This window comes from Diplotaxodon limnothrissa, linkage group LG15 (assembly GCF_057381915.1).
Source record: "Diplotaxodon limnothrissa isolate DT_005_m linkage group LG15, D_limnothrissa_male_GT1.1, whole genome shotgun sequence".
Classification (NCBI taxonomy): domain Eukaryota; kingdom Metazoa; phylum Chordata; class Actinopteri; order Cichliformes; family Cichlidae; genus Diplotaxodon; species Diplotaxodon limnothrissa.
In genome coordinates, this window is record NC_140610.1 from 12,184,526 (window position 1) to 12,202,154 (window position 17,629).

General features: G+C 41.4%; 1 protein-coding gene across 2 annotated transcripts in view; it reads right to left on the reverse strand.

Annotated features, from left to right (window-relative positions):
* The window catches only part of grm1a (glutamate receptor, metabotropic 1a), a 41,052-nt gene extending 26,110 nt beyond the window's left edge, over positions 1-14,942 (reverse strand). For both annotated transcript variants that reach the window (XM_085371913.1, XM_085371914.1), the window contains exons 1-2: positions 14,213-14,942; positions 11,321-11,570 (exon numbers count right to left, since the gene is read on the reverse strand). In XM_085371913.1, the coding sequence (XP_085228039.1) occupies positions 11,321-11,570; positions 14,213-14,942 (980 nt within the window). The remainder of the gene's footprint in view (positions 1-11,320; positions 11,571-14,212) is intronic.
* Positions 14,943-17,629: the final 2,687 nt, after the last annotated feature.

Here is a 17,629-nt window from a genome sequence, read left to right on the forward strand (position 1 = left end):
GGGCCTGGCCCCATTGTCTCCCCTCTGAATAACACAGCCAACACAACATCATTTTCCTGTTCGTTTGTTTTTGTTTTGTTTTGTTTTTGTTTTTTCTATACATATTTAATTACAGGCTGCTTTGCCGGCCCTGAAAGCCGAGGCTGACTGGACTCCTGCTCTCCCCCATACGTGACACTGACCAAATGCTGCAACAGCTGGACCCACAACAACGACCTGAGAATGTCAACAGACCTGCAGGAATGTGATCTCATGCAGCCGAGACGGAGAGCACTAAACCTAAGGCCCGTTTCACTACACGGGGGAAAAATTCCCAGACTGCGTCAGCTGACAGAGCTGTGACGAGACGCCCGCCAAGCCCGAATGAAAAGTAAGGCCGAGCGAAAGAATGCTGACCTTGATAACTTTGCATTCACACTGTGCAGGACAGTGATGGACCAACACGGATGATCGGGTGGCGAAAAAGGGCGTGACCGAGACAAGAGGAGTAACTGAGGACAGAAGGCACCTCAGAATGGACAAAAACACAGAAGAAGATGCAGGTTTCACCTGCGGTGAACATCGACACTGGAGAAAGGACTGCCCCAATTGGGGTCAGAACCAGGACGGACTGAATTTTGAGCAGCAGCAGCAGCAATGGTCGCAAACAAACTGAAAAAGAGGGGGGCAGGACCCCAGGGCATGCTTCAGGCCGTGGTTTACCCAGAACACCAGAACAGGAAAGTGATGAACACAAACACCCACACAAACACACACATCTACATGCACTGACTCAGAATGAAGAGAAACAAACACACACACACACACACACACACACACACACACACACACACACACACACACACACACACACACACACACACACACACACACACACACGTCTCCAAACACACAGATTCAGAATGAAGTGAAATACACACATGAACACGTGCACTCGTTGAGTGAGTGAGAAATGACACACACACACATATACACACACACACACACACATACACACACACACACACACACACACGCTGATGCAATGAAGAATGCTTTGCTTATGCTGATATGCAAAATGCTGCACACAAACATCCCAATGCATAATTTTTATGAGGAGCCATTGATTACTTAGAATGTGTTATATGTCACCCAGAGGGCATTTATGTAGATTTTAGGAATAAGCTCTAAAACGGTTTGGTTATGAAAACAATGTCTGTGCGTGATGTCTGTTTATGGCTCAAGGCCTTGACTGAATTCTTTGCTGTGCTTCACACAGCCCTGATGAGGAACAGTGGCACAGAGTGAAAATGATGAATTAATAGTGTAAGTTTTAGGTCGGAGTACGGCATTTTCTGTGATTGAGTTTTAATTCAAGGAGGAACAAAAGGTGTTACGGCACCTGAGGTTCTCATTCCCACACAATATTGTCCCGGCAGGAAGCAAAATGTTCCTGTGAATTTCTGGTTGATTGTTTGGTTTTGTTTAGCACTAGTTTGATGTTATCAGTGAGCTTTGGCTTGTGTTCTTTCTCGTAAGCGAGAGAGGGATAGTTTTATGCTTGGACATGTCTGCAACGGGCCCTAGTTTGTGTTATTTTAGTAGTATTTTGTTGGTTATGTCTGTTTTCGTTTTTGTTACAGTGCACTGAGATAAGAAAATCTGAGAGGTGTGATCCACCGGTGGTGATATGTTGATATTTTGTGAGTTTATGATTTAACAATCAGCTCTTTAAACCAGGCCTGAAAGATTGAAATTTAAAGCGCTATGAAATATTCTTACAAAAACAGTTGCAAAGTGTGCTTCTCCATGATTGTAATTGGCTTGGGAGAAATTCACTTATAGGGAACACTGAGAAGTTCTGAGTCTAAAAGGATTGCACCGAGTCAATCCGGCCCAAAAAACAACAAGGAATTGTTTTCCTTTAAAATGATGACGTCATCTTGCTGGTGATGGATGCTCGAATAGGTTGCGCGTGAGACTCCATTATCAGCAACATCTGGTATGAATGTGTATGGAGGTATGCATGTGAATGGACTGTGATGGACTGACGACTAAAAGCTTTGACTGACTTGATACTGAGACAATGACTGCACCCACTTTAGGATTAGTAAATGCCAATAAACAATTCACCCAGCCGACAAGAGAAGGGTGGATGCTTCGCTTTGTTTTGTTTTGTTTTTTCAGGAGCAGGAGGATAAGAGAGACTGGAGGAGGAGACTCTAGCTTCACATAAGTATGAACTCCAGACTTAACACTGTGGTTGCTGATTTTGAGTTACTGATGTTTGCATTAAGAAAACTGTGCTATATTAGCTGTGTTTTGATTAAGGTATCATGTTATATTATTGGGAATGCCAAATGCTACAGTGGAGATAACTATTGATATCACTCATGACTGGAATATGTTACTATTAACCACAGCAGGCCACTGTAAAAAAGTCAATTAAATTTTATAGAGGAAAATCGCCAAAATTGAACAATACCTATGAATGACTGGCCACATTCAGAATAGAGATATGCAATAATAAACATTGGTCCACGTGATTTAGGTTCTCACTTGAAATAGTAAGTTATTAAATGTAGAATATAATCGACAGGGACATTTGATAGGATGTGGTACTGAAAAAGAACAAGAGCAAAGTAAATAAAGAAAATATTGTGTTTAGTTTGGATAAATTCAAATTAAAATGTACCATTACACTCAGAGGATCAATATGGAATAAAACATATGCAAAATTTGTAGGAAGTACATGACTGATAACTGTTCTGTCCTGAGCGTTTGTTTCCAGAGCACCCACTTGACAACACCAACAGTTTCTCGCCACCGAGGAGGGGTACTTGCAAAAAGAATAAAATAAAAATCTGAGTTTAACAAAACATTTTAAATGTAAATATCAAGCTTACCTTTCTTTTTCCATGAAATGTGCTTGTGGGCACGCCAGCCATTTTGAAAAGGTGGGCAAAACAATTGGCAAGGCCACACCCCCACACATGTGATATAATTTTAAAGGTACTGTTGCCCTCTCTAAGAAACATCAGGACTTAGAGGAGTGGCAAGTAGAGTATGCGAGCTACAAGCAAAAACTAAAATGTGTACTACAGTGTGCAAAAATGAAATACTGGGTCATCAGGGGGTCATGAGGGACATTTATAAAACTAAAAGTCCCACTAACCTTAAAGTGCACTTGAAAAGCTCACACAAGAAGGTTAACCTAGCTTACCTAGAAGACCTCATCAGGGGGAGCACACTCCCCCTCCTTGAAGAGCTCACCCACTCAACCCGCATCCCCAGAAAACAGCTAACCCCAGATAAGGCAGCGTGATGTATCCCGAGACAACAGGACTGGGACATCTAAATAAAGGTGTGAAACAATCGCCTTCAAAAGGTTATCAATTCACTTGAACCAAAATTAGGACCACTCGGTGCGGCAAGAGTTAATAGTTATTAGTCTCAACACCCAAGGATAACCAGAAGAGCATGACTGATATGATGGAACTGGGATTTTGTTACACTTAATTTTTGCAAAACACAAATAAAACTAAATTGAAACTAAGGATTTTCAGAAAATAAAAACTAAACTAAACTAGCAAACAATTGGTAAAAACTGATTAAAACTGATGAAAATTGCAAAACTATTACAACCCTGGTCCAGACTAAGATGGTGTTGGACATCTTCAGGGCAGAAAAGGGTTGGTGTGACCAAGGTGTGGTTTGGCTTGTTGTATGTACATTTCAAAATGTTACAGCTCTGGATGGACCAGTTACCAGGGCATGGAAGGATGACAGACTTTATTACATGAGGAGAAGGGACATTTTCGGGATCGAAGATCCTCAGGGATGACAAGGCTGGAGCAACGGTACTCGAGAGAAGAATTTCTGATACTTTCTGAGATATGATGTCACCAACCTTCTCTTTTAATTGTCTAGCTCCAATGAATTGACACATGGGAGTGTGTCAAAAAGGGGGAAGTTGAGTCCGAACATCAAACAATGGTTTTATGAACATCTTATGACGTTATTTCTGTGTTTAATAATTTAGCTATGGTAAAACTTAAGCTTATAATGTGTTAGACTTAGAAAGGGTTCACTAATTTTTGATTTCTTTTACACACACATAGATTATGATTAGAATAGGTCCTGAACATAATATTTTAAACCAAATTTGAATCATTAGAAGAACAATGGATAACAATATTAGATTATCAAGGCTAGGGAGAGAGGTGTTTTGGTTTTCTGTCTCTTGCAGAGAAAGGAAGAGACACCAGACGGGGACACGGAGATGTGAGGACCCTTCACAGCAGAGACAGATGTAGGGACAGCCGAGACAGCAACTGGGGTCAAGTGTCATGACGTTTGGGCTCCTGGAGAAGATGGATCCCACAAACACAGCAATAACCATGAAGGGGTTGGCGAAAACCAGGAACACCAGACCAACGAGGTTCGAGAGGCTCTTGGCAAAAAGGGGGACACGCCGGTGAACCCAAAACACACAGATCCTTGTTTGAAATCGGGGCAGAATAATCCCCAGAACTGTGCAATGACTAAAGGGTGGTCTAACCCCGGAGGTCGAAGAAAGAAGCTGAGAATCACCCAACTGGAAGACACTGGTAGCTGCAGCAATAAAAATAAAGGTTAAAAGCTCCTTAGACAGAGGTTCTAGTCTAAGTACATTTGAAAGGTATAAGGTGGCATTAAAATGGGAGTGGAAAACTGGAGCACCAAAATAAAGCTGTGGGAGAATTGGGGAGTGATGGGAGAGTCATCTGTAACTGCTGTTATGGTTGTAAATCTAACTTTGCTTGCATCTGAACTGCGTGAACACAGAGGTCATCCCACATATGGTCCACCCGTTAAAGGGGGACAGAGGGCCTCAGGATCAAGAAAACCTGGACCTTGCGACCCTGGAGGGTATGTTGTAAGTGATCTCTTTCAGAGATCAAAAGGGGGAATTATTAGATTATTCTGTTATTATATGTTACCTTATATATGTAATCAAAGTAGTTGAATTAGAATACTGCTGTAGATCACATTATACCCTTTAATATAGAGTGTGTGAGCTGTATGTAGTGTAGTTCTCATTATACTTTTGAGTTAACAGAACATATTCACATATTAGTTCATTAGATAAATGTGCATCACTCTGTATCCTTGATCTGCTGGGAATGTGTTACACTGTTTTCTTGACATGCTTAATTGTTGAATCATGAAGAGAAGGTTGTAAGCAGGAGACTCTGTGTCTAAAGACAGGGGAGATAGATAGACCACATTCCACACCCCCACCTTACAGAAAGCAGAGAAACAACTGCCGAGGTCATAACTTAGGCGCTGTAACAGAGAAAAAATGTGATGTTTTGGCTTTTACGACTAGCTGGGGGCCACTAGAGACTATAAAAAGCTGAGCAACCCGTCACCATTTTGAGACATGTGCCTGACCCTCTGGTAGCATCTCTCCCGTCCGGACGTTGTAATGCTCTGACTGTTGAATTGTATGGAAATAAATGATTGTTGATTGAGCATTTATACACCGAGTATTGTCCCTCCTTCAGCCCAAAGATTCAAAGAATTGGGAGATTTCAACATTAGATATTACTCTGAAATTGGTACTTCAACTTTATTTTGAATATATTAACTTTAATCCCTTACTCAATTATTTTACTTCTAATATTTCCCCCGTTTTCCCCTGTTATACCTTTGTAATCCTACTTAATTCAGCTCTATTGTCAAAAAGCAATTTCCAGTATTTTTACAGCAAATTCCTGACTAACTAATTTAATTAAATGTATATTTTCCATGTAATTTTGTTATGTATGGACAATGTAAAACGTTACATAATACAACTTGGTCAAATCAAATTTACTTGCTTTGATATCCATTCCGACCATACCAAGCACATTTTCCTTGATGAGTTTTTAAATAAATTAAACTTTGATTTGATGTTTTTCAGGTGCATTTAATAAAAGTTATGACTTCATGTTTATTGAGGGTGCAGAATCATGTTTTTGATTGTGGAAGTTACCACTACAGCTTACATAAAAGTCTACATTTTCAGATGTACTGATGAGAGTTTCCATTACATGATGCTTCACTTTTTCTGTGTTTTTGAAAGCGGGCACTGTGCACATTAAAAGTTAAGAGAGCCTGTTCTCGAGTTAGACAAGAGGTGTAAGCGACTCAGCTGCAGACTTGCAGTTCCATCAGAATTTGCAGCTTTTAAATATATGGGACTGGATAGAAAGGTTCAGTGTACAATGATACGTCCAAATTAGATTAATTCATTTGTCATTTTGTTAATTTACTTGCCATCCTCCAAGGAGTCCTTTGTTTAACATAGATTTGAGTAAATGATGCTGCTGTTTTCCCTGTGAGATCAAAAATGAGAGGAATTACTCAAACTATTGAGAAGCAACAAAAAACTGGACCAGTTGCAGTATTATGATAATAAACTAACGAAGCCTGTTCCCTCTTACATTTAAGTTTGTTACCTCTTCTTCTTCTCCTCCCTTATGTGTCTCCATAAACGTCTGACTAAGCTGCACTTACTCTTATGCTTTTATATTTCACTCTGTCTCATCTTCTGCGGAACATATTATTACCTAATAGAAGAGAAGAAATTTGAAATGTACTTGAAACACAACAAGAAGATGGACATCAGTGTTTTCTTGATTGGAATGAAGTAGATAATCTATGTTGCCACTGTGCCTCGGCAGCTCCCTGACAGAATATATGGATGGAATAAATATTGTCCCTTTATGCAATGTGTGTGTGTAACATATGCCTGCAGCAACAAAGTAATGGAAGCAAATGATTGGCAAAATCATGATTGACAACAGAGAGAGAAAAACAAGAGGCCCTCTGACTGACAATACGAGAGTGGAGTGGATGTAAAGTGTGGAAGTAATGCAGAGCAGCGACCGCAGATAAGGGATGAAGTGGGTCGAGCACGTCGCCACACCTGGCCCTCGTCTGAAGAGCAGGTTAGCTGCACAGAACAACAAAGGCTCTCAGATTCAAACATCCCCGAATGCCCACTTGTAGTTTATGCAGCCACTGCGGTATTGTGTTTGTGTCTGCTTCTGTGCTGCTCTGTGATCACTGTAAAATACGAGACAAGGAAAAGAAAACCGCAGCGTTCCCTGCTTTTGAACACTGCAAACATTTAGGTCTGGTGCACCACTTACGCTCCTTTATTATTTTTAATGCCAAGTAAAATGAAATGAGGACGTGCATAAAGCTTCAAAAGAAATTGGCCGCAGTATCTGCCTCACTGGTTTTGCTTCATTATCCTTAAAAAAATACACCAACTATGTTAAATTGGTGTCATATTTTAAACTCAAATATTCTCAGTTGTACCCTTACCACAAAAACAATGGGATAATTGTGATGAAGTGTAATGCTTTTTACTCGCACTTACATTTTAATTAGTACACTGATTGGCCTGATGAGGACAGTATTTGGAAGTTTTATTATTTTGGTGAAAAAAGCAGTGAAAGCCTCAAGTGTGCCTGTGTGATTTTTAAAGAACATTATGCTCCTATTCCATCCTGACTGTTGCTGATATTATTCCTGTATATTTCCTGTTTTAACTTATCTGATATTAAGCATTTTGTGGTGATTTTGGGGGCGATTGTGGCTCAAGAGTTGGGAGTTTGCCTCGTAATCGGAAGGTTGCCGGTTCGAGCCCCGGCTCGGACAGTCTCGGTCGTTGTGTCCTTGGGCAAGACACTTCACCTACCGCCTACTGGTGTTGGCCAGAAGGGCCGATGGCGCGATATGGCAGCCTCGCTTCTGTCAGTCTGCCCCAGGGCAGCTGTGGCTGCAACTGTAGCTTGCCTCCACCAGTGTGTGAATGGGTGGATGACTGGGTGTGTAAAGCGCTTTGGGGTCCCTGGGGGGACTAGTAAAAGCGCTATACAAATACAGGCCATTTACCATCTATATAGTTGAACTTGAGACCTTGAATGAACTTCCCTGGTGTAGACCATTGGACGGACATTTTTGCGGTAATACAGAGAAGCTTTTTTGACTGGTTACTGAAGTTAATGAGGAAGTTCAATAAGGAAGGATTACAATCTGCCTGCTTTCCTGGGTGTTCGGTCGTTGGTCTATTATTTACACCACTTCCACTTTCCCATGCTGTTGAACTCAGCGTTGACACCAATGCTGACACTAGTCGAATCATCTTTTTGTCCACCTTCTTCGAACCAATCAGCCACCACTCCACGTGCTTTAAATCTCACAGCTCAACAGTTTTCATGCTCTTGTCCGCTCAGCCCACTTCCTCCCACCGTGGTCACTCAGATCTGTCCTAATTTCTATCACCAGGATTATGTTCTGCTGTGTGGAGTGGATGTAAAGTGTGTAATCGCCAAATAGATTAATTGAATTCTGTATCTCAATAATCGTGTTCGGTTCTTCTTGAACTGGTGTCTCAGTATATAAGGCAGAAAGAAGATTATTACCATATTACCAGGTTTAACTTGATATTATGAGATGTTTATTTACACACCCAGCAGGCATGGAGCAACATTTGTCATGTTTTTGTGCTCAGTTATGTTCAAAAGCCACTTGTTAACTTTGTCTGCCTACCATTTGGTGCTGGTACTGGGTTTTTTGTGGCTCTTTCCACTGAAATCAGCTACCTGCTGCCACTACAAACAATGCGGGGCTGTAAGACTAAAACAGTTATTGTCAGCTCTTCATTACAAGTGACCTACTTTCCCAAATATTGCATAGTGCCAAAAAATTGATCACGGCATGCAAAGTCATCTAAAAATGTGCAGAGGACTTCTTTATTTCTTTTCTTTTCTTTTTACTGGCCCTTTTTTTGCTTTCTGTGGTAGATTACCACTTTTATTAGAACTCGCACACATGCACACACAAATAAAGCACGAACATAAACAGACGCACACGCAAATTGTAAAAGCTTCCTCAGAGGTGAAAGCATAAACTACGAAAACAAGCTTCTCTTTGATAAGCTAATACCTGTGTGCCAGCTTCATTCATTCACACACATGGCTTTGCATGTGTTGGCCCTCACTCTCTCCATCTCTCTCTGTCTCTCTTTGACCCAGAAGCATTTCTTCTGCCCATCGAGACTTTCACAGAAGCTAAAAAAAGACACACTTTTCCCGTCTCCTATGGAGGAAAGAGAAAAGTAAAGATATGGGAAGCAATGCAGCCGGCCCAGAGTGTCATTATAATAGATAATTTAAAAGCCTTGTGAAAAAAGAAAGAGTGCCATCCTCTGCTATGAACCTAAATATGCATGTGTGCATTGAACATGGCATATTCAATCAAAAGAGATGCTCGTGATGAGAGCACCACTTGTCTTCTCTTCATATACCGACGCAAAACATGGAACAGGAAGTCAGAAAGGCGTCTAAGGGCAATGACAGGAAACAAATGCTCTAATCACACCAGCAAATCTTTAAGTGTGTGCAAGAGAATTCGATTCGGCAAACAGTCACTGACAGGTTTTATCTAACGCAATAGCAGTTTTTTATTCACAACCTAAAGACAACTTAAAGTTTAAAGTTTAAGCATTTTTCTTGGTGACAACTTGTAATAGAGATGGTTAGTGATCATACCACATGAGTGCAAATGCCATCAACAGTTTGCCCCAAATTCATTTGCAAGTCAATCAGAGCTTTACTTTATATCATTCTCCTGCTACTTGTCACCTTTTTCTTTAGGTTTCTACATACTGCTAAGTAATGAAGGGAAAATGTCCAAATCTCATGACAAGACCAGCAGAAGTATAGAATGTGTCTTAAATATTTTTAACTTCCCTCCCTTGTAAAGTGGTTCTCAGCACCAGAACAAACAGTGTCTATGGAAATCCACTAACACAGTGTTTCAATTCAATTGAAGCAGCTGGGGTCTAAAGCAATGATAGGTGAGGCTTTGGCTACACAAATAAAACTTATATTAGATTGATATGTGTACGATAAACAGCATTATTATAATTTGTCGACAGAAAAAACGTATGCTAATGCACCTTATCGGCTTCAGTTGAGACTGATGCAACACTTGAACATCAATGGTAACAAAGAGGAAGTGATTCTGTCTAAACACACTACTCTGTAATGAAAACCACAATCTAGTTAAGAGGAACAGTTAACTGATGTCAACAAATATAACGGAACACACAAGATTTTTAAACTTCAGCTGCTGACTGACACGTGTGAGGTAAGCACTGAAATGCACCTTCAGTCCTCCTTTAAAACATGTTTCATGCACAGAGCTTTGATTCCAGATTAAATGTGCGTTGCAGAGTTTGTGACAAGAGCGTGCAACACGCAAAGAGCCAATGGCTGTTAACTGCAAAAGGATTTTCACGTGCAATTAACCCATTTAACATCCAGTGTTGAATTGGTTCGTACATTTTTGTAAGTGTAGAACAATAACGGTTTTAGTCTGTGAGAACTACCTTTTGATATGAGTGAACATACAAAAATGAAGGAAGTCACTGTACTGTATTGTTTTTCTAGGCTTATGAGTTTGATTTGCATTCATTCAGGATTCAGCAGTCTAATCATCATCAGTAAGGACTCTGTGAGCACAGGCTTCCTTAGCCAGCCATTTAGCCATTTAAGTAACTTAACAGTATATGTAAAATATTACATTTAATGTGGATATGTTTTGCCATATGTATCAAAATACATATTAACAGTACTGTGCATATGGCTGAAATAGTCTACAATAGAGAAGTGCCAAAAAACCTCTTCCTTCTCTGAAATGAAGAGTGAAAGATGCTGCAGGAATGAACTGAAAATTAGCATTAAATACGCTGTGACTTTTATTGACAACTGTGAATGTTCCTTGAGGATGATTTCATGGTGTAATGTGACACTATAAGTGTGTGAGACAACTCTACTTGCCCTTTTCCAGTGACTAAGCCACCACCAGAAATGACAGGGACAGTAAGGAAGAGAAGAAATATGGAAAAGAAAGGACTGGGTGAATATCTGAGAAGGATGTTTAATAATAAAAGGGATTGATTCTTATAAAGAAGGTGGATTCAGTATGATCTTCGTGTATAATCACATTTGAATATAAGAAATGACTGCTACTGCCTTAAAATAAAGACAAATATGACGAAGCATGGACACAGAGAGTATGGACTTGAGGCATTGTTTGCAGCTTTTTTGGCAACACAAATGCCAATTATTCATTGTTGGAGAACATTTCTATTCAGTGCTATTGGTATGTGGTCTAATTCTTCTCAGTTGCCTTGGCGACATGCACATCAGGAGGACAACGCAGCATCTCGCAGCCTTCCAAAGGCAGGCTCTAAATTGTTCAATAAAAGGCAAAAAAATGTAAAATACCCACACACCTGCCAACAAGGAGGAACTCTCCATAAACCCCGAGCCGCCTCATGGCCATCAGCAGACCTCGGACAGTCATGCCCTCGCAGAAACACACCACCACACGAGCTTTGGGTAGTCGCTCCCGTAATTTCCTCAAAAGGCGGTCGTAATGTTTCTCCCCTGCGTTACTGTAGATCTTGTCCGAGTGAGCAATGCACAAGCCTTCTTGAGAGGCCAGCTCCTTGAAAGCCTCCATGCCACTCTCCCCATAGTTTCCTGCAGGTGACGCAACAAAAGAGACAGTGAGAATAGCGAAATTTTAAATGGCGTCCCATAAAATGTATCTTCAGCGTCTTGGAATCCCATTTCTTAATGATGGGTCCATTTTCAGTCATTGAGAGCTTAAAAGATGAAGCTTTCATCTGTGATTGGAATACAATCCACATCTTGGTGTTTTGCATTACATGCCTTTTTATATGCAATAACACACTGGCATCATTAAATATGAGTAATTGCTTTTAACCACACATCTCTAATTATTGTGCTGATGGACAACAAGTGTTTAAAGCACCCCACCCCCCACCCTTCCCACCAGTTGTTCACTGTAACAAGCCCTGACCGAGTTGAAGCTCTGATCCACTGATAATGAGTGTGAGAGTTGGCCGGCTAGTGATTGCAATCAAAGCCAAGAGGGGTAAAGATCGTTGTCCTTGCTTAACAGCATGCTATCCCAATCAAGAGCCCGGCAAAGCTGTTGAGCCTAAATCTTCTATTTTCATGTGAACTACTTTTCTTGACTAATGTGTGAAGAGCTGGATTTCGGATGAAGCCAACGGATCTTTAGCAAGATACCTGGATTGTACAGACAAGTCAATCAGCTGTGCATGCAGGAACACGAACTTGCATTTGATTGTGCTTGTTATCAAAAGGGAATTAAAAGCACCTTTAAATAAAAATGTGTAAACATTGGGCTGTGTGATTGGCTTCACTGCCCCCACCCCCCTCCCTCCCAAACATGGGTGATGGAGAAAAAGTATTCTCTCTGTGCATGGCATGGCTTTACAGAGCGAGGAAGACAGCAGCTGACACAGGCATCACACTAAAGCATTTATTCTGACACAATGTGGCCATGTGTTGGTTTTCCGATAGCCCTTTGATGATATTTTCAATTGCCTCGTTTCATTCTTCCACTGGTAAATGGAAATAATGATATCCAATTATTTTACTCTTTCCATCTCAGCTGTGAGACAGGTGGGCGGTGGTGCATTAGTTGACAGGCCTTTTGACAATGACCACCAAAAACCCACTCGGAGCATTGCAACCAGACGGATGATAATCGGGACAGGTAATTTATGCAATTTCACAGCCCTAGCTGTTGCTACTGGCAACAAGCTGCAATTATAACTTGAATAAGGTGGCAGGGAATAGGAACTCGTGGGCTTAAGACAGTCGTGACCACAGTTTCAGAGATAAATAAAGATAGCTCAAAACAAATTAGTGGATTTACACTGGACTTCTCAAAGGTCGAGTAAGGTCGCCATATGGCAAAATATATTAAGTCTGAATAGACTAAAAAATAGAATGCCTACAGTTAATTAAATCTTAAAAGTTTATATTGTGCAAAAGTATATTACTGTAATAATAACTGTACGCAATGAAATTCACCCTCCCCTGACTGTGCTCTCATCACTCTTAAATTATGACTTCAGTCCCACAGGATCCTGCTGTAGGTATATTGAAGGTCAGACAGCTGACGCCACCTAGATGTGCCTCCAGGTACTACACCTCCCTAGCTCCCTATCTTCATCTATCTGAAAGCAACCTGTGTCAAAGCCCATCTGCAACACCTGACTATAATAGGACTTTCCAAAGATGTTTTACACTCCCCATGAGTATGCAGTTCCTCAGGGGGGGATCCTGGGTAATGTAGCCTGTCACTCATAATTTGGGCACACAGTCGATGACTGTGTGTTCACCAAGACTTTAATGAAAACCCATGGACATAATTCATGTCATAGTAATTACTTTGTCTTCCCAACCTGTCTCTCCTTTTTACCTCCCGTCTCCACCATAATGCACTGGCAAGACTTCTTGAGACAAAAGTGAGCCCCGCTGTGTGAGACATGATATTCATTTTAATTTATATGCACTGAGAGGAATTTTAAGAACTAACGTCATTTTTCAGTGCAGTCTCACCCTTCACACTTAACAGTTTGAAAATTTCCACAAGAACACCTACAGTTTTAATGTTAATAAAGGGCCTGCTAGATTTCTACTTTTTCAACTTGTAATGATGACTTTAATAACACTGATGAGAAAGTCCAGCTTTGGATCCCAATACTGTAACATCATGCCAATATGAAGAAAAAAGAACATCAGACGACCTGATGTGTAGTCACCTTACACAGTTGCGCATGTTTGTTTGTTTATTTTTTGCGAGCAAGGCACCCATAACTCTGTTTTAGTGTATATGAGATGTTTTGCTGTACATGAGGCCAATACAACCCTCCAAACTAATGAGGGTCTACACTTAATACAGAGATGTGGATGCATTTGCCAAAAAAGCAAGAGACTGACAGGAAGGTGCAACGTGATATTCAAAGAGAAGTAAAATAGTAATCAAATGTCTTAGACCAGCTACCTTGAATTTTAAAAAAACATACACGTGAAGCTATTTTTATATATAAATATAAAAATATATGTAGTAGCCCTTCACACTTGGACAATCAAACACCCAGGATTGGCACAACATCTTATATAAAAGCTGGACATGTGTCACTGTCAAGCTCCAAACTCTGTGATCAATTACAGCCTTGCTGTGATGCTTCACTATGTTGTCCACTAATAGGCTGCAAGACTAGGGGTGAATTATTCTACTGTTGTGGTGGTGTTAGAGACAAGCAGTAATGGGCTCTCACCCTCAGTGTGCACTGCAGACACATAGGTCCAATTGTAATGCTTGACAATGTCCAGCATGGCCCGAGCCTGAAGAGTGTCTGAAGGAACGACCCTCAGGAAGTACTTGAACAAAGTCTTGTCACTCAGGTCGATGCTGGTGGCAGAGTAGGCAATCTGGGGGATGTTGAAAAGCTGCAACAGGTTTTGCACCTGAATAGCTACAGAGCTGGATCCAGGTCCGATCACACCAGCGATAGGTTTCTTGGAAGGTGGTGGCTGGTTGGATGGGGTACCGTCAATGCACCATTTGGACCCGTCCTTATCATCCCGGATGGAGATGAGGGAGTCCCGGATGAACTCGATGCTCTGCTCCAGGGCGACAGACGAGTGCCAGCAGGAGTCCCGGATCTCACAGCCAAGACTGATGTTGGGGAGCAGGTTGGGATCGGCGTTAATTCGGTCCAAAGTGTGGAACATGGCCTCGACCCTCTGTATGCCGTACTGCTCGCGCACGTCCCCGCACTTCCGCTCGGCCACCTTCTCAGCAGACGGCTGGTGGTGGACAGAGAAGAGTGCGCCGATGATCACGTCTCCGTCCATGCGAGCCACGGAGCGGGAAACAGCACGTGGGACCACCGACCGCTCATAGATGCTGCTGCTGTGGGAGAGCACGAGAACCCGAAAGAGACACGCGGGGAGACACAGGAGAGCTAAGAGACCCATCTTTACGCATGCCATGTTGCGCCACATCGCGTGAGCCGTGCCAACTGTGCAGGCATATCATCTGCTGTCTGCCAGTACTTCCACGCTTATCCCATCCATGACCTGCGAGCACGACACCTGGGAGGCATCCACGCACACCTGCTAAGAAACAAGACAAACTGCTGTGACGTGCAAGCTAGGAGAAACGAGGACAGATGTGCCAAACGTTTATGTATAAAGAGTTGACTAAGCACGCATGCTCCTTTACATCAACGCCCTGCTTCACATTCCTACAGCTGGCAGCCCTCCTTATCCCGCTATTATCAACCACCAGACGCGAGATGCCATTGAGTAAGGCATTCAAAACGGACACCCAGCTGGTCTATGGCCAACAGTGGTTCAACAGTACTACTGTCTGGTCCGCCAAGCCTCTACGTCTATTTAACACGTGCGGAGACAGTCCGTTACTTCAAAACCTCTCAGACAATACGGTGTTTTCATTGCAAATGATCGCTTGCTATTTTGTGCGGATGCTGGCTCAGCCATCCACAAGATCAGGCAGGCTGCCGATTTCAGGACCGTGGACAGCGCGTTTTCCAAACACGGTACAAGGACGTCTTTGGGACTACTGGCTGCACTCGTCATCCCCTCACAGACGCATTCTTCACGATTTTACTCATCAATAGAAACTATTATACGAATCTATGTGAGTTTAATACGAGGAAGCCTACAAGATAGACGATATACATATAAACATATTATTACTATCCGTCGTGCAGCCTAAGGTACCTCTAGGTTTAAATGAATAATAATAATAATAATAATAATAATAATAATAATAATAATAATAATAATAATAATAATAATAATAATAATAAACAAACTAAGCTGTTACCTTTATAATAGGAAGCATGACATGACATGTTCTTATTGTCACCTTTAATCAGTCCATGTTTCCCATTCTGCTACAAACACCATGCACATTCAAACATGTTTTTTTCCTGGTGTGTTAAAACTTACCTGAATCCTTGAGACATGTCGCGTGCCTTCATCCGTCTTCTGTAGCGCGTGGTCTTCGGCGGTATTAGACTTGAGTCTCTCTCTTCCCCCTCTCTCTCTTTCTCTCCGTCTCTCTCTCTCTCTCTCGTATTTCTTGCTTGCTCTCTCGACTCCAAACATGAAAATGAACATCCCCTCTGCAAGTGTCACCCCTTCCCCCTCCCCCTCCCCGTGTCTAAGCCCATAAATCTTGCAATGTTTTATGAGAGATAAGAATACGAGCATATGAGCAAAATCTGTATTTAAACACAACGCACAAAAAAATTTCATATTCTGAGCATTTTGTGACGTCAGGTGAGCAGGGCACTAAAAATCTATTCTGTAGTTGTTCATGTGTGTGTGGATGTTTATGTTGGATACAGGCTTTTGTATATCATTATTTCAATTAACTTGTATTTTGTCACTTGCTTTATTTTGAAAGGGAGAAAGAACATCAGATTAGTCTGAAGTCTGGCGTTACACACCATTTTGAGTCATTTGACAGCTGAAGAGAGTTTTAGGACGTTGAGCTGAGAAGTGCAAACAACAAACAGAGAGGAGCCTGCTTCTCATATCTCCACTCACTTGAGTTTACTTGAGGCCTCTGGCTCCAGCACGAAAAATAAGCCCTGGATGTTTTTAGCACGGAGTAGAGTCTGTTGCGCCACCTAGCGTTCGGTTGAAGGAGCTCGATGACTTATCAGTCATTAGGTCAACAAAACCGGCCACGGATCTCAGCTTTTCGACCCTTAAGCAGATTCAAAGAGCTGCCATTAGGACGTAAGATCGATTTTTTATGTATTTTTAAATAATTATTCCCTGTGAGTTATGATTACAGAGAGGAATCTGAAATAATTTCGCTCAAATCTGGCGAAATTGCGAGTGAATTTAGTAATTGTTTCATCTTTACCCATCCATTATGATAAGCAAAGGTTTCCCTCCCGAGAGGCATGTATTCTCAAGTAGTGGGCCCTTGTCGTGACTCACGCCAGGCGGTATGAATCAAAAATAAACTTATACAAAGGCGTCACTACTGCCATTCCTGGTGCCCGGGGCTCCGGGAGCGAGCATCTGATATTGAACCTGAATAGAAGTGACATGTTTAAGAAGGAGACACTGCTGGATACTACGGCCAGCTGTGGGCGGGGACTTCAGCCTGAGTGGGTGGACCGCAAGGCTTTGTAGCAACCACTTAAGAGTGATATTATTTAGATTATGCAATATTAGTGAAAACAGATAAGAAAAAAAAACCCTTAAATTTATTTTATAAACTGGGTATTATATGTTTGATGTCCATTTAGATCAGGGGTGTCATACATAAGGCCAAAATCGGCAAGGCCAAGACAGGACAGCTTTAGAAAATGTGAACTTTTAATTGTATTTTACAGCTTTTCAAATTATATCCTTTCCCTTTAGTTGGATTCATACCACAGATATACGTCGCTTCTTACACTGAGTCCAAAAAAAGGACATTTTCTGTGAAAATGAAAACTTTATAGTTTATAATTATAAGACAGTCTGGGAAAAATATTTGCTGGAACCTTTTCTGTAATTTTACACATTTATCATGTTTTTTATGGGTCCGGCCCACTTAAGATTAAAGTCACCTATGATGCAAAATGAGTTTGACATTCCTGATTTAGAGTTTGCATTGTTTCCACCTTCTGCTATTAATACAGTGGCTGCTTATGCTTGCA